At 37.2% G+C, this 23,930-nt stretch overlaps 1 protein-coding gene across 5 annotated transcripts in view; it reads left to right on the top strand.

Annotated features, from left to right (window-relative positions):
* The window catches only part of PPP1R21 (protein phosphatase 1 regulatory subunit 21), a 63,907-nt gene that overhangs the window by 13,448 nt on the left and 26,529 nt on the right, over positions 1-23,930 (top strand). For all 5 annotated transcript variants that reach the window (XM_057742633.1, XM_057742636.1, XM_057742635.1 and 2 more), the window contains 9 exons: positions 1,181-1,282; positions 2,386-2,550; positions 3,128-3,186; positions 4,231-4,325; positions 6,431-6,483; positions 6,977-7,126; positions 9,587-9,688; positions 9,774-9,862; positions 11,906-12,042. In XM_057742633.1, the coding sequence (XP_057598616.1) occupies positions 1,181-1,282; positions 2,386-2,550; positions 3,128-3,186; positions 4,231-4,325; positions 6,431-6,483; positions 6,977-7,126; positions 9,587-9,688; positions 9,774-9,862; positions 11,906-12,042 (952 nt within the window). The remainder of the gene's footprint in view (positions 1-1,180; positions 1,283-2,385; positions 2,551-3,127; positions 3,187-4,230; positions 4,326-6,430; positions 6,484-6,976; positions 7,127-9,586; positions 9,689-9,773; positions 9,863-11,905; positions 12,043-23,930) is intronic.

The raw sequence follows: 23,930 nt of genomic DNA, 5'->3' as shown, positions 1-23,930 counted from the left end.
ATTTCCATATGTGTTTCCTTTACATGGAAGAATTTTCTAGAGTAGCAATTTCAAATAAATGGGGAACAGAGAGGGCAAAACAGATATGTATTAGAATCACTTGGGAAACTTTGTCAAAATACACATGCTCTGGAAGTTCTGAAAGACCCTTGGGAAGGGAATAGCCATTTGTATTTCAGACATGCTCCCCAGGTTAGGGAGATCCTCTCCAAGGGCTGCTTTAGCAGAGATTTGGGTATAATTACTTCTGAACTAATTTTCATAAAAGCTTTCCAAATTTGGAAATACTAAGGACCCAGAATATGTCCTTCAACAGTGTTCCTTGTGTGTGTGTACCTCTTGTGTTCGCATTTAATATTTATTTATTTATTTGTTTATTACATAGCTGCTCCATTTTCAAAGGACTTTCTAATCACTGGTTCACATTGGATCAGTAAGTGACTTCATTTTAAGTGAGGCGTGAAACACGAGAAAGACCGAGGAGGGTAGTGACTGATGTCTGAACAGTTCCATTGTTAGGCTGTCCCTCGAATAGTCTCACTTCTGTGTGTATTCCGTGAAAACAAATGTTCATTATTGGCTCTTAAATAGTGCTTTTCTTCTATGTACAAAAAGTTAATATTGGTAAAAAGGCAAAAGGAAAGTATTTTTCATATTCTTTGAGCTTTTTCCTTCTGTTTATTTGTAATAGCTTTGTCTTATGTTTTTTAAATTAGAAATTTATGTGAACTTTTGTATAAATGTATTTTTGTGAATGCTGTTAATTTCTTAAAGGAGTTTAACATCTTAGACTCTTGGAATTGGTAAAACTGTCATTTCCCAAACCAAAAGATCAATTGAAATGGTATTTATTAGCATATTTATATTGCTAGCTTCCTGGGTCTGCTCTGTCTTCCAACAGAACTATTCCTGAATTCATCTGCAAAGAATCGTGAGCCTTATCTGTTCTTGTTTTCTCTCTGTCTCTTTTTTAAGCTTTCCTGCTCATTGCAATATTTGCAGTTCCAACTGTGTCACGTAGGAGAAGTTAAATGATGGACTGTATACTTTTTGCAGGATTGTTTGAGAATGGTGAACACGTAGAAGAGACAAGCTACTAAGGTGATAGAGAATCTGTGTACCTTAGGATGTTTCTCTAAAGGATAAAAGTGATGTGGACATAACTTATTCTTTCCATCAGAAAAGTGGAGAATCTTCTTCTCAGTTGAGTCAAGAGCAGAAGAGTGTCTTTGATGAAGACCTGCAGAAGAAGATAGAAGAGAATGAACGGTTACATATACAAGTGAGAAAATCTTTCTGTTTTTCCATATGAATTTAAAAATGGGTTGTACAGTATGATCTGGAATGTGGAAAAACCAGTGCAAGATAGAGTGTTTTGTGTATGGGTGGGTGTTTTAATGTTTCCTATGGTTGTTACGTACATATGTCACTGTCATTCATTCCTTAGATCTCATTCATATTTTAATACAGATGTGTGCTTTGAATATGCACATGTTCAGAGGACAGCAGAATAATTTCATACGTTAACAAAACAGTATAACAATACAGTACAGAAGTATACTGGGCACTCTTCATTTTAAATAGGAAATGGTTGGATGGATCATTTAGATGGGGATTTATCAATAAATAGTGTTTCCTTTTTAATTTATGACAGTTTAGTTGGTTTTTATCTGCTTCCCTGTTAGTCTGTAAGGTCTCATTAGGGTACAAACCATGTCGGTTTTGTCTGCCCAGCCTCAGGGCCCTCAAATATTTATGGAATGTTGGGTAATCAATGTCTGCTCCAAGCCATTCAGCATATTTTAAGAGTCATAGTGTAGTGTATTCAACTATGCCCCCTGATTTTTTGTGTGAAATGGTGAGCATAGTCAAACAGTGAAAAATAAATATGCATTCTCAGTCTTTGAAAATGTTTACAAAATGAACTTTTGACCTCATGAATTTTGTGTTAAGTATTCATAGTTTTTACTTAGTACTGGGTTCTCATTAAGGAGAAGAGCTTTACCTGCTTCAGGAGTAACATCTGTTTGAATTTTGATTATTTAATTGTAGAAGCCAGCCTAACAGAAAAGTCATACCCTGGTCAATTGAGTTCTCTGTGTGCCAGAAATGGTTTGAAATAGAAATCTGTGAGACTGGGAGGAAGGAGGTATAGGCTTTGGACTGTGAGGCATTTGACAAGTTAGGTCACCTGTTGAAGCTTCGGGTTCCCCATCTGTAAAGGAGGGATCACAGGTGCATCACTTCTGACCTGTTGTGAGGATCCACTAGTTTGCAGAGTGAGCATATGGAACCTTATGGAAGTTGCTCAACGATTAGTCGCTGCGGTTGTTTTCTCTTCATTTGTATATGTTGTGAGAAGACAACATGATCTTTTCTTTTCAGTTTTTTGAAGCCGATGAGCAGCACAAACACGTGGAAGCAGAGCTGAGGAGTCGGCTGGCCACTCTGGAGATGGAGGCGGCCCAGCACCAAGCCGTGGTTGATGGCCTGACGCGGAAGTACATGGAAACCATCGAGAAGCTGCAGAACGACAAGGCTAAATTAGAGGTAAGCCCCGCTGTTGGTGAGAGCACATGAAGAAATAGTCCAGGCTTTTGTAAATTGTCTGTGTGCTTTATAGAACAAAAGTTAGCCGTTCCGGGCGGGACTGCTGCCTGCAGTATCTCCTCAGCGTGCCCTCATCTGTGTCCTGAGTCATCTGCTTTTCTTTTTCTTTCTGGTTTTTTTTTGACAGACAAATATGCATATGATTTTCGTTAGTTGTATTTGTCATACCACATTTCTAGCAAATTGAACACAGTTTCAAGTAAATAGCTATATAAAATTTATAGGGGAAAACCAAAAAAAAAAAAAGAGTAGAAAAAATTTTTCTCCACCTGCAGGATTTCAAAATGGAAAGTCAAACGATATAGTTTGGCATAATTTTTTGTGTTTTTTTTTTTTTTTTTTTTTTAATTTTATTGAAGTGTAGTTGATTTACACTATTGTGTTAGTTTCAGGTATACAGCAAAATGATTCAGTTATACATATACATATATTCATTCTTTTACAGACTATATAGGTTATTAGAGAATAATGAGTAGAGTTCCCTGTGCTATGCTTTTCTTTTCCTTCTAAAATTCAGGTAAAATCTCAGACTCTAGAAAAGGAGGCCAAGGAGTGTCGACTTCGGACAGAAGAATGGTATGTGGAAACTTGAATTCCAAGGGGCCCTGAAGTGAGAATCAGAAGACCTGAGTTTTGGTGTAGTAGCTCCTCTGTCTTAATTTTCTCACATTTGCAATGACAGGAGTACATCATCTGCAGGGTCCTTTTCAGTTCTGTTATCTCTGGGACCTTATGTATTCTTGGTAGAGTGGCTTGTGTGCTAGTCCTCAGCCTGCAGATGCTTTGAACTGTGGCATATGGCATTCTGGGGCTCCTGTACTGAGGACTGGATCCTTTCTGTTGCAGACTACCCCAAAGAGAAGGCCTTCTGATAGTCCCATGCAGGGGCAGGAAAACTAACTAATGATGGTGCTATATCAACTTTCAATGGTACATTTTAAATAAAATGAGGTTATGTGATCTAATTTGGAGATATTTACGTCTTAAATTGAAATACTACTTAACTCTGGGTGGTAAGAGCATACACCAACATTTATTTGATAAATGATATATTTTAGGTTTTAATAGGATCAATCAAGTGAATTTCTTCACATTGGTTGCATTGAACATGCATGGTATACCTATACTCTTAATTGGGTCGGAACCAAAAATGATCAGATGTTGAGCTCAAGGAAAAAAAATCTGCTATAATACTTTAAAAACCTTTACCATTACCCCCCCCCAAATATAATAAATAAATAAATAAAAAGAAAAAAAAGAAAAAAACAAAACAAAACCTTTACCATAATACTTGAACAAATATTTATGTGTTGTAAAGAGAAAATGTTTGAGTTCGAAATGGCTCTAAGGTTATTCTGAGCTTGGGGAAATAAAATTATGTAAGATATTGGGACTGTGATAAATTCTTCGAAGCTTCCAGTCATTCAGCAGGAGTCTCAGGGGCTTTAGAATCAAGGCTTAGTATTTTTCTTATCTTAATTTTTTTAACAACTCTCTACTGCCAAGGGTATCCCAGATGTCAGGTACGGTCCTCTGAAAGCCTGATACCAGCTGTTGAGGTAACAAGCAAATGATGATCCTCTGTCTGTTGATAATGTGGTTTTGTATTTTTTCTTTCAGTCAATTACAGTTAAAGAATCTTCATGAAGATTTGTCAAGTAGATTAGAGGAATCCTTATCAATCATCAATGAAAAAGTACCTTTTAATGATACAAGTAGGTGTCATGTTTAGTTTTCCAGTATTTGCAACTCTGAACCTCTTTATGATAGCCACCTAATTAAAATAATTTCTAATCTGTTTGGCAGAAAATCTCATTGGCCCAACATAAGGTTGCTTTTCTTTGTCCTTTTGATCAGCTATGGCCCTCATGTTTCATAGGGAGATTTTAAGTTGTCACATAACTATTCTGAAGCTAGGCTTCTTGGAAAAAGCCCAAAGCCACATTTTTTAATTGCATGCATTTAACATATCCCAAGGTGAAAACCAGCCTGCACATAAAGTATCTGAATACTTGAGCAAGAAGAATTGATCATAGTGGACAGCAAGGTGGGAGAGGAGTAGGGGGTAGGTGGGAGCTGAATCTTCTCAGCCTGGTATCTCCTGCCCTGCAGACAATCCCCAGCCATAGTCAGGGAGCTGACTTGGGGAAGCCCTGCTTCCTGCTCGTCCTGGGAATGGTCTGGTAATTTACACAGCCAAGAGCAACAAAAAGAACTTTAAAAAAAAATCAACTTGCATGTATAATAGGTGCCAAATTTGTAACCTTTAGACAAGTATTAAATCAAAATCTTGAAGACAAAACAATTGTTTGAAACTTAAATTCAAGTTAGTGTACATTTTCTTTTTTACAGTTATATGATTGAAATTAATTTTTGACGTCTTAATTTTTCTTAGGGAAGACCTAAAAAAAGAGGAAAGAAAAGACACCAGAGAAAAATAGCAGTTTGCTCTAACACTGAAATCAGCATGTGTCATTATTATATCAAAAGCCTAAATTCCTCTGAAAACAACACCTGTTACTGCTTTCTACAGTAATGTAAATAACACCAGCATACTTTGATCCACTAGACTTGAAACCTTGGCATTTCATTTTCCCCTTAATTCTTAATCATCAGGTTCTAATCATTTCCTTCTGAATCTCTGTGGGTTAATCTTTTTCTAATACTAGTTGTCACCCTATTTTAGGTCCTTATCATGTCACGAGTAGGTCACTACTTTTCGTTCCGAAATATTTTGAGATTATTTGCTGAAAGTCTAAATGGGTGGGAAGCATAGGATATGCAAAAATGTATAGAACAAACATCTCTACCCTTAAGGAATTTATAGTCCAGAAGGGGAGAGATAATAGAGAGAAATATCTAAAATATAAGCTAAATTATTCCATGAAGAACCTCTTGGGATTTCAGAGGAAGGATGATCACTACTGGTGGCGTTGTTTGGGGAAGCCTTTTGGAATAAGTGTGCTTTGAGCTGGGCCAGGATGCGAAAGTAGGTTTTATTGGTCAGAGAGATGAGGAAGAACGAGCCAGGGAATTGCATGGAGTGTTGTATGTAGGATAAAGGTGCTGTCAGGGCCTGACTGCAGTAAATAGTTGAGTATGACTGGAGGCTAGAGTGGGTGGGATGTGGAGGCCAATGATGGGTAAGTTCTGAAAGAGAGGGTGGGGTTGGACCCTCAAGTTCTGGGCAAAGGGCTTGGGACTTAATTTGCAAGGCAGTACGTTGTTGAGACACTTTCGGAAATGTCTTGATGAGATTTGCGTGCTCACAAAGTTAACCTGGTAACAGCGTGTAGACCACCCTGGGTTGGGAGAAGGGGGCTGATGCTGTTGTGATGATAGTCCTGGTGTGCCGTGATGGGGGCTGAAGCCTGAGTTGTCAGGGAGATGCAAGGAGGCAAGGGAGAGAGAGGAGGCAGTGTGGTGGAAAGATAGGGTGCAGTTGACAGAAATCATAGAGGCAGATGGGGAGCAGATTTATGGGAAAGATGATGAGGTTAGCTTTGTTGTGGCTTAATATTTTAACAGGTTGGTGTGCATCTCTTTACCTGCTGGTGTGTACATTTGTAATTAAAAGCCTAGATCTGGGGAGAGAAACTGATGTGACCCAACTGGGATGGATGAGCCCCCTGTTGGGAGTGGTGGGAATGAGGAGTCCAGAGTACAAAGAGCCTGTGCAGAGTGCACTGCAGTGATCAGGAAGGGAAGGGGCTGAGGTGGAGAGGAGCTGGGAAATGGGGTGAACATTTACTATTTCTCAGTTAAGCTCTTTTTCTGTAAATATAGAATGACTTAATGTACATCCATTTTTGTTTTGTAGAATATAGTCAGTATAACGCTCTGAACGTTCCGGTCCACAATAGGAGGCACCAGGTAAAGATGAAGTTTTTATTTTCAGTGCTGTGCACGTCAAACTTTTCAGAGACACCAGTTAGTTGTTTGGGCACCAGCTTGTGCACAGTGTGTTTACCTTTTGCTTTCTTTTCTCATATATTTTTAAAAATTGTGCAACTCGCTGTTTTTTGAATTTGTAAATAATACAGATTTTTTGCTTTCTCTTGTCCAATAACATTAGAACTGAATTGAGGGATGCACTGATTTTTGAGTCGTACCTTTCTTTTACGTTGGTGGGCTTTGCACTTTAACAGCCTAGGTTAAGTGGAGGAGGTATATTTGCCAAAACTGGCAGCTTTCTCTTGTAATTTACTTAGATGGTAGTATTAAAATGTAAGTGGGAGCAAATGAATATAAATTAAGAAATAATTATACTAGAGTTCAAATGTTTTCTCCAAAAGCAAACTTAATAAAGTTGTTTGGGAGTGATAACTTGATAGTTGACTTTAACTATATCCTTCTCATTTTAAAGCTGAAGATGCGGGATATCGCTGGGCAGGCCCTGGCTTTTGTTCAAGATCTTGTCAAGGCTCTTCTGAACTTTCACACCTATACAGAACAGAGGATTCAGATTTTTCCTATTGATTCTGCCATTGACACTATATCTCCGTTGAATCAGAAGGTACATTTAACTCGGGATACCTTTTGTTTGCCCTGAACAAACATGGAGACTTGTTATTTATTATCAGACCACTTCTGTGCCTCAGCCAAGTACTGTGGAGGACATGGGAAAAAACTGCAAGTCTTCACCCTCAAGATAAAATGTGGCAAACATGAGGATTCTTAAGAAATGAAACAGTAGGGCAGTCGTTAAAAGACCTTAGTGTGAATGAGTGGTGTGGGCAGTCAGTGACACGAGGTCATCAAGGAGGGGAGGCTGCTGTTGGTTTCTGGAAAGACTCTTTGGTGATTTAATTGGACTTTGAGAAATGAGCATGATTTGCATAGGGGGAGAGAAGCGGAGCAGGTATTTTTTCCCCCACAGGAGAGAAATATATGAGCAAAACCATGGAGTGGGAAGGCATAGGGAGTAGGCACATAGTCACATACCTCCACTTCTGCCATATTGTGTTGGTCACACAGACTGGCCCTGACACAGTGTGTGAGGGTATTACTCAAAGCCAGGAACAGCAGGAGCTGGGGATTATTGGGGCCATCTCGAAGGGAGGAAATTAGATGCAATAGATGAAGTCTAAGTGTCCCATAGGGTGGTGGTGAGTGAAGTGAGTCATGCCACTCTCTACTTACTTGATTCTTCTCAGGAGCTTTGTGTGTGTGTGTGTGCGTGCCCCGTGTGCACACATCATGCAACATTTCTAGGGTTTGAATAGTGTTTATATCCTGTTAGTATAGAAAAGGGTTAGATTCTGGAGTCATTATTCTGGGGTCGCAGCCCAGTTGTGCCACTTTCTGTGTCCCCTTGGGCAATTTATTTAATCTCTTTGTGCATCTTGAAAATGGAGGATATAGTACCTCCTCACAGGCACGTATGTTTGGAAACTAAATGAGATAATTCACGTGCAGCACTAAGAAAAGCGCTTGGCACATAGTAAGCACTCAGTAAAGGCTAGCTCTTATCATTGTCCGCATGCTGCCGTACACATAGGAAGCCCTCAGCCCTCAGCTTGGTTTTCATCAGTTTTCATCTGATGCCACAAATCTTCTGAAGTTCATAAAAATTAAACTATGGGCCTTTGAAATGCTCTTTAATATCAAGGTGGGAAAAAGCTTTCAGATGACCTGGGTAAGGAAAATGGAACTGCAGCATTTTAATGGCGTTATATTTTCTTTTACACTTCTTATAAAAACAATTTTTTCCATTGGTTCTTTGTCCATTCTTTTATCTTTATTTTAATTTTTATTATTTATTTATTTTTTCGTTTTTTGTTCTTTGTTTTGGCCACACCGCACGGCTTGTGGGATCCTAGTTCCTCCACCAGGGTTTGAACCCAGGCCCCTGTAGTGAAAGCATGGAGTCTTAACCACTGGACCACCAGGGAGTTCCTACCATTATTTTATTTTAGCTTGTTGCCATATTGTGTCCACACAGCAAGAATCAAATATGTTAATCTTAGTGGAAACATTTCAATATTTTGAAGAATTCATATTTTTCTCAATATTTTACCTTTGGTGCTTTGACCTCTGAAAGGCCCTGTGTGGTTTTTCTATGAAGTCTTTATTATTGAAGATTCAGAAACCATTTGGTAAAAGATGACCAAAGTGTTTAGACTTGTTCATAGAATTGTAAAGTAGACGTTTATACCTGAGCTTAGAGTTCAACTTATCTTATAGCTCTAAAGATGGAAGCCTAGAGAGACTGAATTTCCCAGGGCCATATATCTGTGTAGTTTGCAGTAGGGCCAATTGAATCACATATCTGCAAAATGAGACCTTACATTTCTGTACTAAGAAATCGAACTTTGAGCCATTATACAGTATTTAGAAAACTGAGATATTTCACAAGTGAAAAATTAATTTCTTGCTTCTAAATTGTCTAAATGCCTGGGGGATCTTTTTCTGAATCTGTTTTTCATACTGAATTAGTCCTTTGTAAATATTACAGTATCCATGACAGTTATAAAAGTTGTTATATTCTCATTTTGATGATAATTACATTCCTGGAATTTGTTAACCCTGAGCATTATATACAGTGAAAATAAGAAGCTGTACTTAAAAGTCTTTGTTCTGAAAAATGAGTTAAATGAGTTATATAACACAAAAATCTGTCATACGGTTTTGATTATCAGTTTTTTTTTTTTTTTAACTGAGACCCCTACGAAGAAGCAGTTGTTTAGGGAAGAGGGCCGTTTAGTGCTGAGCTGTAAATAGTATCCCCTCCCCATCTGCTCCATGCCTGGTTGTTAAATATGTCAGCCCTCTTCCATTTCTTCATTTTGCAGTGGAATGCGGACTTGGGGATAGTTATCTGGGCTTCTGAGGGGGAGCTCTGTGTAAACACCAAATTTCCCAAAAAAAGTTTGAAAAAGAATTTAGGTTTATAACTCAGTTAGTGCATTTACAAATATTTTGGTATTCTTTATTTTCCAGTGATTTAACTAACAATTCTTTCCCTTCTATTTAGTTCTCACAGTATCTTCATGAAAATGCGTCCTATGTCCGCCCTCTTGAGGAAGGAATGCTTCATTTATTTGAAAGTATTACTGAGGATACTGTGACTGTCCTGGTAATTTTCTTTTGTATTTTCTGGAAGTGGGAGCTCCTCTTTTTCAAATGGCACTATTAACCTTGAAATTATTTTTCTTTTCCAGGAGACAACTGTGAAGTTGAAAACTTTTTCAGAGCATTTAACCTCTTACATATGTTTTCTTAGGAAGATTCTTCCTTATCAGTTAAAAAGGTACTTGGGGAATTGTGATGTGTCATCCGACCTATGCTGGAGTTAATAAAGTAATAACATGCCTCTTGTGATCTGCCAGTCCTTTCTGCACCACAACCAATTTGGACTTTTGTGGAAAAGGAAAATCATGGCTTGAGCAGCACAAACTTATATTTAAGAAAATAGAATTGTAGTTTTTTAGCTAGTGTTTTTCCAGTAGTTCTGTACTGTGGTTACTGCTGTAACCACATGATGCAATATGAACCAGTATTTTTAATGATTGTGATGACACATTTATTGAAGGAAATATTTCGGTTTTGGGTATGTGTTAATCCTTTTACTATAAACATCTAGATGGAGGTTATAATAGTTAACCTCTACATTTCGATTTATAATCCTTAATTTTCTTTGTAATAGTATATTGTTTTTATTATTGGTGATTTATTTAAGTTATAAAGTAAAAACTTTGTTTACATACTTCAGTCCTCATAGGATATGTCATTTAGTAACCTTAAATATTCCATCTTAAACATTTCTGGAAAGGCAAGAGAAAATAATTTATGTAATTTGAAATTTGAGAATACTACTTGTACATTTTGATACATTTGGTCTAAAACTCCTAATTCATCTACATCTTTTCATCCTAAGAGTTAGTCCTTTAAAAACAGCAATCAAAGAATAATACAACTGAAACACAAGAGAAATAAGAACATATATGTATTATAGTATATTGCAAAATAAGATTTAGGAGGATGAATAACTTACAGATATTGAAAATATACAAGTAATTGTAGTTTTTAAGTCCTTGTAAAACTAAAGTAGTAGGTTTTAGCTTTTCAAAACTGTGAAATTTTATTATTAAAAAATTAATATGTGCTAAGAGCCATCTTATTTCCTAATTCTAACCTAACAAGGTATTTCAGTAACTGAATTCTGTGATTTGTACACATGACCATTTTAGGAATCAGGAAATTATGACTTATGTGTGAACTGTAGTTTCATTCAGATCCTTAAATATTTTAGTTCAGTATAATTAAAGTTTTTTTGAAAATTGACTCTGGAAGTTTAACACTAAATTGAGTATACTTTATTGATTTGGCCTGTGTTGAAAAGAATCTAAGAACCATTGCAAAAGTAGTATATACTACTTGAAACAGTTAAGCATTGTTATTTTATCTGAATTTATTTTTTCACTATTACATTTTTAGAAACACTGGATAAGTCCTTTCTTGATCTAAGATTCCCATTCTTGGAATGTTCTGTCCCATATGCTTTCAGCCCTACCTTATCAGGTAGTCATGTTTTTAGGGAATTTTTTGGTCATTGGTTTAAATACCACTTTAGTTGACAAGATGGCATATTCATTAGTAGCAAATGGGCTTGGCATTGAATGAAGCTGTCTGCCAGAAATAAATAGAAGTGGCAAGGAGAATGGATATGATTATCATTCTTGTGCTAATAACTTTTGTAGCTTTGTGTAAAAAGCATTTTACTCGATTACTGCACATTTTTAATAAACACTCTTTGAGTCTACATAGTTTTTTTAACCTTATACTTAAGTTTTACCAAGCACCATTTAAACTTGAAAATGGTAAAATGTATTTTATGAATGTTAAGCATTTATTTTTGTATTGAGCCTATAGATTGTATTTTCCAATCTGTTTGACTTTTGAACCTGCATACACTGAAGAAAGTTTCTCAATGATTCTCTCTCCTAGTTCCTATTTAACTAATACTCTTTAGGAATTCAGTCTATGAAATATTTTTCTCCTGAAAATATTTTTAAGAGGGACATTTTTGTGCTGCTCTCAGGATGGAAAGATAATGGGCACCTGCCTTTATCTTTTCTTCCATTTAGTCGTCTTTTGCTGCATTGACATTTGCAGCAAGCAGGTGTATATATTTTGGTATAAAAAATGGAACCTTGTAAGTGAGATCAAATTCCTTTTTTCTTTTTGGTAAATTCTCTCTTTGGATATAGATGTTTGAGAATTTAGATAGTTTCTTATAACTAATTGGACATTGTTCAAGATGCTCACTTTTATAAAATCTGCCCACTCCTAGTTTAGAAGAAGAATGTGAAGCTTCCCTTTGCACGTCTGCATTACGAGCCAGAAATCTAGAGCTGTCCCAGGACATGAAAAAGATGACAGCTGTGTTTGAGAAGCTGCAGACTTACATTGGTCTTCTCGCCTTGCCAAGTAAGTGTGTTTGTTACTCATGGTTCAGCTTGAACTTTCTAAGAGTACAAGAAGCTGGAGAAGGGAGGTGATTTGATGTGTTTGAGTGAGAAGAGCCTAGGATCTGGGGGTCAGAAAAACTTGAATTCAAATCTTCCAGCTCCTTATACATTTATGGCCTTGGGCAAATCACTCTTTACTTCTCTGCTTCTGTTTTCCCACTTATGAAATGGAGCTAAAAGTGATTATTAAGTTAAATTAAGAATGTGCAATATCAGCCATTGAAGACATACATTAAATATTACATCTCTTTCTCTCCTTCCTCCTTTTTGGAGAGGGGCAAAGCATAAGAATTTGTAGCAACTTTCCAACAAGTAGCGTAGGGGAAGTTTAACAGGAAAAATGCTATTTGTAGAGGAACTATATTATAACAAAGCCCCAAAATATAAAAGTTGACAGTCTTGAAAAAAAAAAAAGCCATTTGTTTCCCTTTGGTTTAATTTGTTTTATTTTTTATTAAAAAATTTTTTTTAAAATTTTTATTTATTTATTTATTTATTTTATTGGCTATGTTGGGTCTTTGTTGCTGCACATGGGCTTTCTCTAGTTGCGGTGAGTGTGGGCTGCTCTTCATTATAGTGCATGGGCTCCTTATTGCTGTGGCTTCTCTTGTTGTGGAGCATGGGCTTTAGGCACATGGGCTCAGTAGTTGTGGTGCATGGGCTTAGTTGCTCCGAGGCATCTAGTATCTTCCTGGGGCAGGGATCTAACCCTTGTCCCCTGCGTTGGCAGGCGGATTCTTAACCACTGCACCACTTAGGAAATCCCCCTTTGGTTTAATTTGAAAAAAGCATTTTCAGGTCATTGAATGGACCTCAGTTTAAATGATGTTTGTAAGAAAGTCATGATTTTTGTAGTAGTGATTTGTTTATTTGTTTGTTCTTTTGTAACAGCATAAATATGATATAATTTACATACCGTACAATTTACCCATTTAAAGTGTACAGTTCAGTGGTTTTTGCTATAGTCATAGACATGTGCACCAACGCTATAGTCAGTTTTAGAATATTTTCATCACCTTAAGAAGAGACCCTGTATACTTTAGCTATCACCCTCTTACTCCGCTGTTCTGACCCTGCCCAGTACCACGCAACCACTAGTCTACTTTCTGTCTATAGATTTGTTTATTCTGAACATTTTATATAAATGGAATCGTATAATCTGTGGTCTTTTGTGACTGCTTTCTTTCACTTAGCATAATATTTTCAAGATTCATCCACGTTGTAGCATGTATAGTTATTTCATTCCTTTTTATTGTAGAATAATGTTCCATTGGATGGATATATCACATTTTATTTATCTACCCATCAGTTGATGTACATTTGGGTTGTTTCCACCTTTTGGCTATTGTGAATAATGATGCTATAGACATTTGTGAACCAGTTTTTGTTTGCTGTTTTTTATTTTTATTTGTGTATAGGTGTTTTACAATGTTGTGTTAGTGTGAACAAATTTTTGAGTAGAGGTATCTTTTCATTTCTCTTGGGTATATACCTCAGAGTAGAATTGCTGAGTCATATGGTAACTCTGTGTTTAATTGTTGGAGAAACTGCTACTTTGTATTTCAAGGCATCTGTACCATTTTATATTCCCACCAGCAGCAGTGTATGAGGGTTCCAACTTTTCTGACATCGTCACCAACACTTGTTATTATGTGACTTTTAAAAAAATGTCTTCTTCCTTTTTTTAATTGACATATAGTTGATTTGCAAAATTGTATTAGTTTCAAGTGTAAGCATATATGTGTGTGTGTATCCTTTTTTTTTTGATTCTTTTCCATTATAGGTTATTATAAGATATTGAATATAGTCCCTGTGCTATACAGTAAATCCTTGTTGTTTATTTTATATATAGTGGTGTGTATCAGTTAATTCCATACTGCTAATTTATCCCTCTCCGCCTTCCCTTTTGGTAACCATAAGTTTGTTTTATATGTCTGTGAGTCTGTTTCTGTTTTGTAAATAAGTTCATTTGTTTTATTTCTTAGATTCCACATATAAGTGATATCTTATAATATTTATCCTTCTCTGTCTCACTTACCTAATTTCGTATAATAATCTCTAGATCTGTCTGTGTTACTGCAAATGGCATTATTTCATTCTTTTTTTTTAATATTTATTTAATTTGATTTATTTATTTTTGACTGCATTGGGTCTTAGTTGTGGTGCACAGGCTTCTCTCTAGTTGAGGCATGTGGGCTCAGTAGTTGCAGTGTGCAGGCTTATTTGCCCTGTGGCATGTGGGATATTAGTTCCCTGACCAGGGATCAAACCTGCGCCCCCTGCATTGGAAGGTGGATTCTTAATCACTGGACCACCAGTGAAGTTCCATTTCATTCTTTTTTTATGGTTGGGTAATATTGCATTATATAAATATACCACATCTTCTTTATACATTCATCTGTCACTGAACACTTAGGTTGCTTCTGTGTGTTTGCTGTTGTAAATAGTGCTGCTGTTAACATTGGGGTGCATGGATCTTTTTGAATTAGAGGTTTTGTCTTTTCCATATATATGCTCAGGAGTAGATTGCTGGATCATATGGTAACTCTATTTTTAGTTTTTTAAGGAACCTCCATACTGATTTCCATAGTGGCTGTACCAATCTACATTCCCACCAACAGTGTAGGAAGGTTCCTTTGCTCCACACCCTCTCCAGCATTTATTAATAGGCTTTTTTTTTTTTTTTGGCACACGGGCTTAGTTGCTCCGTGGCATGTGGGATCTTCCTGGAGCAGGGATCGAACCCATGTCCTCTGCATTGGCAGGCGGATTTTTAACCACTGCGCCACCTAGGAAGCCCCTATTAGTAGGCTTTTTGATGATGACCATTCTGACCAGTGTAAGGTGGTACCTCATTATAGTTTTGACTTGTAATTCTCTAATAATTAGCAATGTGGAGCATCTTTTCATGTGCATCTTGGCCATCTGCATCCCTTCTTTTGAGAAATGTCTATTTAGGTCTTCTACCCATTTTTTTTTTTCTTGTGGCTGCACTTCTTGGCTTGTGGGATCTTAGTTCCCTGATCAATGGGTTGAACCCATGCCCTCAACATTGAAAGCTCAGAGTCCTAACCACTGGACTGCCAGGGAATTCCTTTCTACCCATTTTTTTTTATTGAGTTGTTTGTGTTTTTGATGTTCAGCTGTAGGAGCAGTTTGTATATTTTGGAAGTTAAGCCCTGTTGGTTGCATTGTTTGCAAATATTTTCTCCCATTCTGTAGGTTGTATTCATTTTGTTTGTTGTTTCCTTTGCTGTGCAAAAGCTTATAAATTTGATTAAGTCCCATTTGTTTATTTTTGCTTTTATTTATTTTGCCTTGGGAGACTGATCTAAGAAAATATTGCTGCAATATATGTCAAAGAATGTTTTGCCTATGTTCTTTTCTAGGAGTTTTATGGTGTCATGTCTTATATTTAAATCTTTTAGCCATTTTGAGTTTATTTTTGTGTATGGTGTGAGGGAGTGTTCTAACTTCATTGATTTGTATGTGGTTGTCCAGCTTTCCCGTACCACTTGCTGAAAAGACTGTCTTTTCCCCATTGTCTATTATTGCCTCCTTTGTTGAAGATTAATTGACCATAGGTATATGGGTTTATTTCTGGGCTCTCTGTTCTATTCCATTGATTCACATGTCTGTTTTTGTGCAGTACCATGCTGTTTCGATTATGGTAGCTTTGTAGTGTTATCTGAAGTCTGGAAGGGTTATGCCTCTAGCTTTGTTCTTTTTCCTCAGGATTGCTTTGGCAATTCTGGATCTTTTGTAGTTCCAGATAAATTTTAGGATTATTCTAGTTCTGTGAAAAGCATCATGGGTAATTTGATAGGGATTGTATTAAATCCATAGATTTCTTTGGCTAGTATGGCCATTTTAGCAATATTACTTCTTCCAATCCAAGAGCATGAGATAACTTTCTGTTTCCTTGAATCATCTTTGATTTCCTTATTCTCAGCATACAAGCCTTTCACCACCTTGGTTAGGCTTATTCCTAGGTTTTTTTTGTTTTTGTTTTGTTTGGTTTGGTTTGATACGATTTTAAACAAGAGTTTTCTTTTTTACTTTCTCTTTCTGATATTTCATTGTTAGTGTAAAGAAATAACAGATTTCTCTATATTAATCATATATCCTGCTACCTTACTGAATTCATTTATCAGTTCTAATAGTTTTGTGTGGAGTCTTTAGGGTTTTCTATATAGAGTGCTACGTCATCTGCATATAGTGACAATTTTACCGCTTCTCTTCCAATTTGGATACCTTTTGTTTCTTTTTCTTGTCTGGTTGCTGTGGCTAGGACTTCCAATACTATGTTGAATAGAATTGGTGAGAGTGGGCATCCTTGCCTTGTTCCAGAATTCAGCTTTTCATCACTAAATATTATGTTGGCTGTGGGTTTGTCATAAATAACTTTTATTATGTTGAGATTTGTTCCCTGTATACACACTTTGGTGAGAGTTTTTATCACAAATGAATGTTGAATTTTGTCAAATGCTTTTTCTGCATCTATTGAGATGATCATGTGTTTCTTGTTTTTTCTTTTGTTGATGTGGTATTGCACATTGATTGATGTGCATATGTTGAACCATCCTTGTGACCCTGGAATGAATCCAGCTTGATTTTGGTGTATGAGCCTACTTATGTAGGATTTGGTTTGCTAAAAGTTTTTTGGACAATTTTTGCTTCTATATTCATCAAAGATATTGGCCTGTAATTTTGTTTTTTGGTAGTCTTTTTCTGGTTTTGGTATCAAGGCGATAGTGGCTTCATAGAATTACTTTGAGAGTGTTCTGTCCTCTTCAGTCTTTTGGAAGAGTTTGAAAAGGACAGGTATAAGTTTTTCTTTGTATGTTTGGTAGAATTCCCCAGTGAAGCCATCTGGGAGACAAGCCAGCAACTCGTCTGTATGGAGTTGTTGTTTTTCTGTTTTGGGGGTTTTTTTTTGGTTTTTTGTTTTGTTTTGTTTTGTTTTAATTACAGATACTATTTTACGTCTAGTGATCAGTCTGTTCTAATTGTCTGTTTCTTCTTGATTCCGTTTTGGCAGGCTGTATGTTTCTAGAAACTTGCCCATTTCTTCTATGTTGTTCATTTTATTGGTATGTAACTGTTCATAATATTTTCTTAAGATTTTTTATATTTCTTCAGTATTGGTTGTTATTTCTCCTCTTTCATTTCTTATTTTGTTTATTTGGGCCCTCTCTCTTTTCTTCTTGGTGAGCCTGGCCAGTGGTTTGTTGATTTTGTTTATCCCTTCAAAAAACCAGCCCTTGGTTTTATTGATGTTTTTCCTGTTATTTTTTAAATCTCTGTTTATTTTCTCTCTGATCTTTATTATTTCCTTCCTTCTGCTGACTTTAGATGTTGTTTGTTCTTTTTCTAACTGTTTCAGGTGGTAGGTTAGGTATTTTTTTTTTTTTTTCATTTTCACGAAGAACTTTATTGAACAACATATTCACCCTTTTGTTTGTAGGTTAGGTTTATATGAGATAGGCCTGTATCATTATGAACTTCCCTCTTAGGATTGCTTTTGCTGCATCCCATAGATTTTGTATGGTTGTGTTTTCATTGTCGTTTGTCTCGAGGTGTTTTTTAATTTCCTCTTTGACTTCATTGTTCACCCATTTTTTTTTTAGTAGCATGTTGTTTAGTCTTCATATAATCATTTTTTTCTCATTTCTCTTTCTGTGGTTGATTTCTAGTTTCATTCCATTCTGGTCAGAAAAGGTGCTTGAAATAATTTTTGTCCTTCTAAGTTTGTTGAGGCTTGTTTTGGGTATGTGGTCTATTCTAGAGAATGTTCCATATACCCTTGAAATGAATGTGTATTCTATTTTTTTTTTTTTTTTTGGAGGTAGTGTCCTGTAGATATCAATTATGTCTAATTGTTCTATTGTGTCATTTAGGATCTCTGTTGCCTTGTTGTGTCATTTAGGATCTCTGGAAGATCTGTCCATTGATATCAGTGGGGTGTTAAAATCTCCTACTATAATTGTTTTCCTGTCTGTTTCTCCCTTTATGTCTGTTAGTATTTGTTTTATGTATTTAGGTGCTCCTATATTGGGTGCATATTTGTTAACAATTGTGATATCCTCTTCTTGTATTGATCCTTTGATCATTGTACAGTGTCCTTCTTTGTCTTTCTTTATGGCCTTTTTTTAAAAGTCTGTTTTGTCTGATAGGAGTATTGCTACCCCTGCTTTCTTGTCATTTCCACTTGCATGAAATATCTTTCTTCATCCCCTCACATTCAATCTATGTGTGTCTTTTGCCTTTGAGTGGGTCTCTTATAGGCAACATATTGTAAGTTCTTGTTTTATTATTATTATTCAGTCTACCATTCTTTGTCTTTTGAGCGGAGCATTTAGTCCATTGACATTTAAAATAATTATCAATAAGTACATATTTATTGCCATTTTAAACCTTGCTTTCCAATTCATTTTGTATTTCTTCATCCTTTCTTTTATTTTTGCTTTTGTGGTTTGATGGTTTTCTTTTGTATTATGCTTGATTTCCTTTCTTTTTGGTTTTTGTGAATCTATTGTATGTTTTTGATTTGTGGTTACCATGGTTTTCAAGTATATTAACCCATAACTATGTCTACTTTCTTTAGAATAGTAGTCATATAAGCTCAAACACATTTTAAAAGATCTACATTTTCTTACTTGCCTCCTCCACATTTCGTGATTTTGATGTCCTATTTTACATCTGCATATTTATCCTTTTGCTTTCATCATAGTTACAATTGCTTTCACAGAATGTTTTAAATTAAAATATATTTTTTTAAATCTGTGTACTGGTTTATGTAAGTGATCTTCAGTCTTTTTATATATGTGCCTTTCCTATTGTGATTTTCCCTTTCCTATACATCCTTGCTTCTTTTCTATTTAGAGAAGACCTTTCAATATTTTCTTTTAGGATAAGTTTAGTATTGCTGTATTCTTTTAGTTTTTGCTTGCCTGAGAAATTCTTGATCTCTCCTTCTATTCTAAATGATAATCTTGCCGAATAGAGTATCCTAGGTTGTAGGTTTTTCCCTTTCAGGACTTTATCTATTTATTTATTTATTTTTTAATAATTTTATTTATTTATTATTTTTGGGGGGTACACCGAGTTTATCTATTTATTTTTTTAAGCTCTTTATTGGAATATAATTGCTTTACACTCTTGTACCAGTTTTTGAGGTGCACCAAAGTGAATCAGCTGTATTTATACATATATCCCCATATCCCCTCCATCCCGCAACTCCCTCCCACCCTCCTTGTCCTGGCCCTCTAAGGCATCTCCCATCATCGAGTTGATCTCCCTTTGTTATACAGCAACTTCCCACTAGCTATCTACTTTACAGTTGGTAGCGTATATATGTCTATGCTACTCTCTCACTTCATCCCAGCTTTCCCTTTGCTGCCCCCAACCCCCCAACCCTGTGTCCTCCAGTCCATTCTCTGCATCTGCCCTGTCACTGGGTTCATCAGTACCATTTTTTTAGATTCCATATAAATGAGTTAGCATACGGTATTTGTTTTTCTCTTTCTGGTTTACTTTGCTCTGTATGACAGTCTCTAGATCTGTCCACTTCATTACATATAGCTCAATTTCATTCCTTTTTATGGCTGAGTAATATTCCATTGTATATATGTGTTGCATTTTCTTTATCCATTCATCTGCCCTTTCAGGACTTTAAATGTATCTAGCCACTCTCCTGGCCTGCAAAGTTTCTATAGAGAAATCAGTTGCTAGCCTTATGGGGTTCCTTTGTAACTGACTCTGTTTTTCTCTTGCTTCCTTTGGAATCCTCTCTCTATCTTTTATTTTTGCCATTTTAATTATGGTATGTCTTGGTGTTGGTCTTGTTTGGGACCCTCTGTGCTTCCTATACTGAATATCTGTTTCCTTCTTTAGGTTTGGGAAGTTTTCAGCCATAATTTCTTCAAATACATTTTTGATACCCTTTTCTCTTTCTTCTCCTTCTAGGATTTCTATTATGTGTAGATTGGCATGCTTTATATTGTCCCATAGATTTCATATATTGCTTTCATTTTTTTCATTTGTCTTTCTGTCTTCTCTTCTGATAGTATTATTTCCATTATTCTATCTTCCAGATCACTTATTCATTCTTTTGCATTACTTAGTTTGCTATGTATTTCCTTTAGCTCGGCTTTTATCTTGGCAGTTGAGGTGTCTGATTTAATTGACTCCTTTATATAGTTTCTAGTTCTTATAACAGTGATCTGCATTTCTATCAATAGTCTTTCTTAATTCCTTCAGCATTTTTTATTGCCTCCTTTTTGAACCCAGGGTCTGGTAGACTGGAGAGGTCTGCTTCATTGTTTGTTCTTTCAGGGAATTTTTCTTGCCCTTTTAATTGGGAGTAGTACCTCTACTGTTTTACTTTATTTCTATTTCTCTGACCCTATGAATTTAGGAGAAACATTTATCTGCTGTGGTCTTGAAGGGCTGTTTTTATGTGGGAGCAGCCCTGTACAGACTGTGTGAATACAATACTTTTGGTGCAAGGGCTGTTTTTGGTATGGATGCTTGCCACATCTTTTTTCAGGGTGTGCTGGCCCTTTTCCCTTTGCTAAGGAGTGTGTTTGGTGTTGTGGTGACTAGAGTCTGCACTTGGGATATTGGGTGGGGCTTCCTCTTTGCTCTGTGGTTGGTTCAGCCCTGTCAGGGGGTGGGGTTTGCTCCCTAGTTGTTGGAGTAGAAGACCCCAGATCTGGTTCTAAGCTGTGGTGTGAGATAGGCGGAACTGGAGTGCTTCCTCTGGGAAAGGAGCCACTGCGTGTTCTTCCGCAAGAGCTTTCTGCCAGTACGTGCTGCTCTGTGACACTGCCTGCCACCTGATGTACATGCTCACAGAGTTCATTGTTGCTGGCATTGCCCTCAGAGGCTGCCTCTGCTGCTAGAGCACCAGTAGTTGGCTCAGATTTCAGCCCCACCTCCTTGTGTGCGAGCCTACAAAGTTCGCAAAACCCATGGTGGCTGGAGCTGCGCCCCACTGTGAGCATGCTGATAATGAGGCTGCTATGGTGGATCCACGCCTCTCCCTTCCTGTGCTGAGAACGGGGCTCCTATGGCAGACTCGTGCTTTGTCTGTATGCACCCCCATTTGTGGTCCTGGGCCACACTCTAGGCACTTTGGGTTGTGTCCATGCAGCCAAACTGAGTCCTCTCCCTGGGTCTGTCTGCTGAAGCCCAAGTTTCAGCACCCAGCTGCTGCACACACCAGCAGGCATGTGTCTGGGTCTAGGAAGTGTGGCCACATGGCAAGGACCATCTGTTTTGGTCTCTCTGTACCCTGCAGGGCTTCAGGTCAGCTCCTATATTCTCCTCTACAACCTCTGAAGCTTGGTGGACCTCCCAGCTATTGAAGGCAGTTCCCAGGGTGAGGGAACCTTTCTTCTTTCACAGCTCCCTCCCAGATGTGTGATCCCATCCCGATTCCTTGTCTCCCTTTTTCCTTCTGCCCTCCCAGTTACATGGGAATCTGTTTTGCAGCTATGGTTGTATGAGAGCTTCTGCCAGCTTTCAGTAGATATTTTTTGAGAAGCATTCCACATGTAGATGTATTTTTGATGTATTTGTGGGAGGAACTGAGCTCCATGTCTCCCTACTCTGCCATCTGGATCTCCCCCTATATTATATGACTTTTTTATTTTAGCCATCTTTGTGTTATTATCTGACTTTTTGAATTGGTATCTCATTGTGGGTTTGATTTGCATTTCCTTGGTGTGTAATAATGTTGAATATCCTTTTGTGTCCTTATTGGCCATTTGTATATCTTCTTTGGAGATATGTCTGCTCAGATCCTTTCTCCATTTTCCAACTGGGTTATCTTTTTATTATTGAATTATAAGAGTTCTTTGTATATTGTAGGTATAAATCCCTTATTGGACATGTGATTTGCAAGATTTTCTTCCATTTTTTGGGTTATCTTTTCATTTTCTTAATGGTATCCTTTGAAGTACAAAAGTTTTTAATTTTGATGAAGTCACATTTATTTTTCTTTTGTTTCTCAGGCTTTTGGTGTCATATCTAAGAATCTGTTGTCAAATATGAGGTTGTGAAGACTTACCCTTATGTTTTCTTCTAAGAGTTTTATAGTTTTAGCTCCAACACTTACGTCTTTGATCCATTTTGAGTTAATTTTTGTATATGGTGTGAGGTAAGGGTCTAACTTCATCTTTTGCATGTGGCTATCTGGTTGTCTCAGCACCATTTATTGAAAAGACTATTCCTTCCCTATTGAATTGTCTTGGCATGCTTGTTAAGAATCGGTTGACCATAGGTGTCAGTTTACCTTATATCTCCAATGAATCTACCAGTTTCCTCCTAATTACTTTCAGCACAAATGCATTATTTTTGAGAGCACCCCAGGCTTGAACAACTCCACAGATTCACAGTTGTGAATTAAGTCAGTTCCTTTGGGAAGAGATTCAGAGCTTTCTGTTTGAAGAACTGTGTCTCCCTTGGGTTAAAGCTCTACACCATGGTTCTGTGCTGGGGGTGAGGACAGTAATGCATTCTCTCAGAGAGACACCCCTGCATTAGTAGCTGAGCACTCCATGGAGAGGGTAGCACAGTGCCCCAGGTCTCCTCAGCTTGTCTCTTTCAGCATGGAACTCCTGTTAATGAGCTGGGGCCAAGGTGATCAGGGCCGCAGATTCTCAGCAACACCATGCTACACAGAGCCTCCATCCCACAAGTCAAGGCTGGATGAAAGGAGAACCCCCACCTCTGAGGCTAGCAGCAGGTAGCTGAGAGCAAGATAAGGTATGCAGCCCTCCAGCTGAATTAGGGGAGAGGGAGTCTTGTGTTCTTGGCTGCACCCTCTGGATTGGGATTTCTAGCTCATTGACTGGTGAGGGGACAGAGTGGGTTCTGGTTCACATACCACAGTTTCTTGCTATTCTTACTGAGTTGCTATGGATTGTCTCGATTAAATATTTCTTCATTTGCTGTATGCCCTTAGGATAATTTCCAGATTTTTAAGTGGTTGTTTTTGTTTTTGTTTTATAAATTTATTTATTTATTTATTTATTTATTTATTTATTTATTTATTTATTTATATTTATTGGCTGCGTCGGGTCTTTGTTGCTGTGCACAGGCTTTCTCTAGTTGTGACGAGCGGGCTACTCTTCCTTGCAGTGCGCAGCCTTTTCAGTGCAGTGGCTTCTCTTGTTATCCATGGAGCACGGGTTCTAGGCTCATGGGCTTCAGTAGTTGTGGGACATGGGCTCAGTAGTTGTGGCTCACAGGCTCTAGAGCGCAGGCTTAGTAGCTGTGGGGCACGGACTTAGTTGCTCTGCCACATGTGGGATCTTCCCAGACCAGGGATTGAACCTGTGTCCCCTGCATTGGCAGGCAGATTCTTAAACACTGTACCACCAGGGAAGTCCTAAGTGGTTGTTTTTAAATAATTTTCACCAGTTGTATGGGAAGTGGATATGTGGAGTTTGCTTACACTATCATGTCAGGATTGGAACTGTGATGTTTGATTAACAGCATTTTTAGTGATGTTCAGCAAACAGTAATATGTAGGAAAAGAACAAAATGAGAAATGTGTTCTGTAGTAACAAGGTGAAATTCATAAATATTTTCATTTCAAAAATATCATGAAAGACATAATCCTGCTTAGCAATTTAATTATTTGATGCTTCACCATTATTATCTGTGGCCATGGGGGATGCAAATCAGTTTAGATGTCTGTAATTATCACCATTCTATCTGAATGTGTCTGCAATGATTTTAAGAGCCATAATTTTCAGCATATCCCAAGCAGTATTCATTCTCTCTCTTCAGCAAAGTAGAGGAGAGATGGTTGGCTGTCAGTTTTTCAGGCAGAGT

Source organism: Hippopotamus amphibius, chromosome 7 (assembly GCF_030028045.1).
Source record: "Hippopotamus amphibius kiboko isolate mHipAmp2 chromosome 7, mHipAmp2.hap2, whole genome shotgun sequence".
Taxonomy (NCBI): domain Eukaryota; kingdom Metazoa; phylum Chordata; class Mammalia; order Artiodactyla; family Hippopotamidae; genus Hippopotamus; species Hippopotamus amphibius.
The sequence above is the reverse complement of the archived record's forward strand: the minus strand, read 5'-3'. Positions and strand labels throughout refer to the sequence as shown.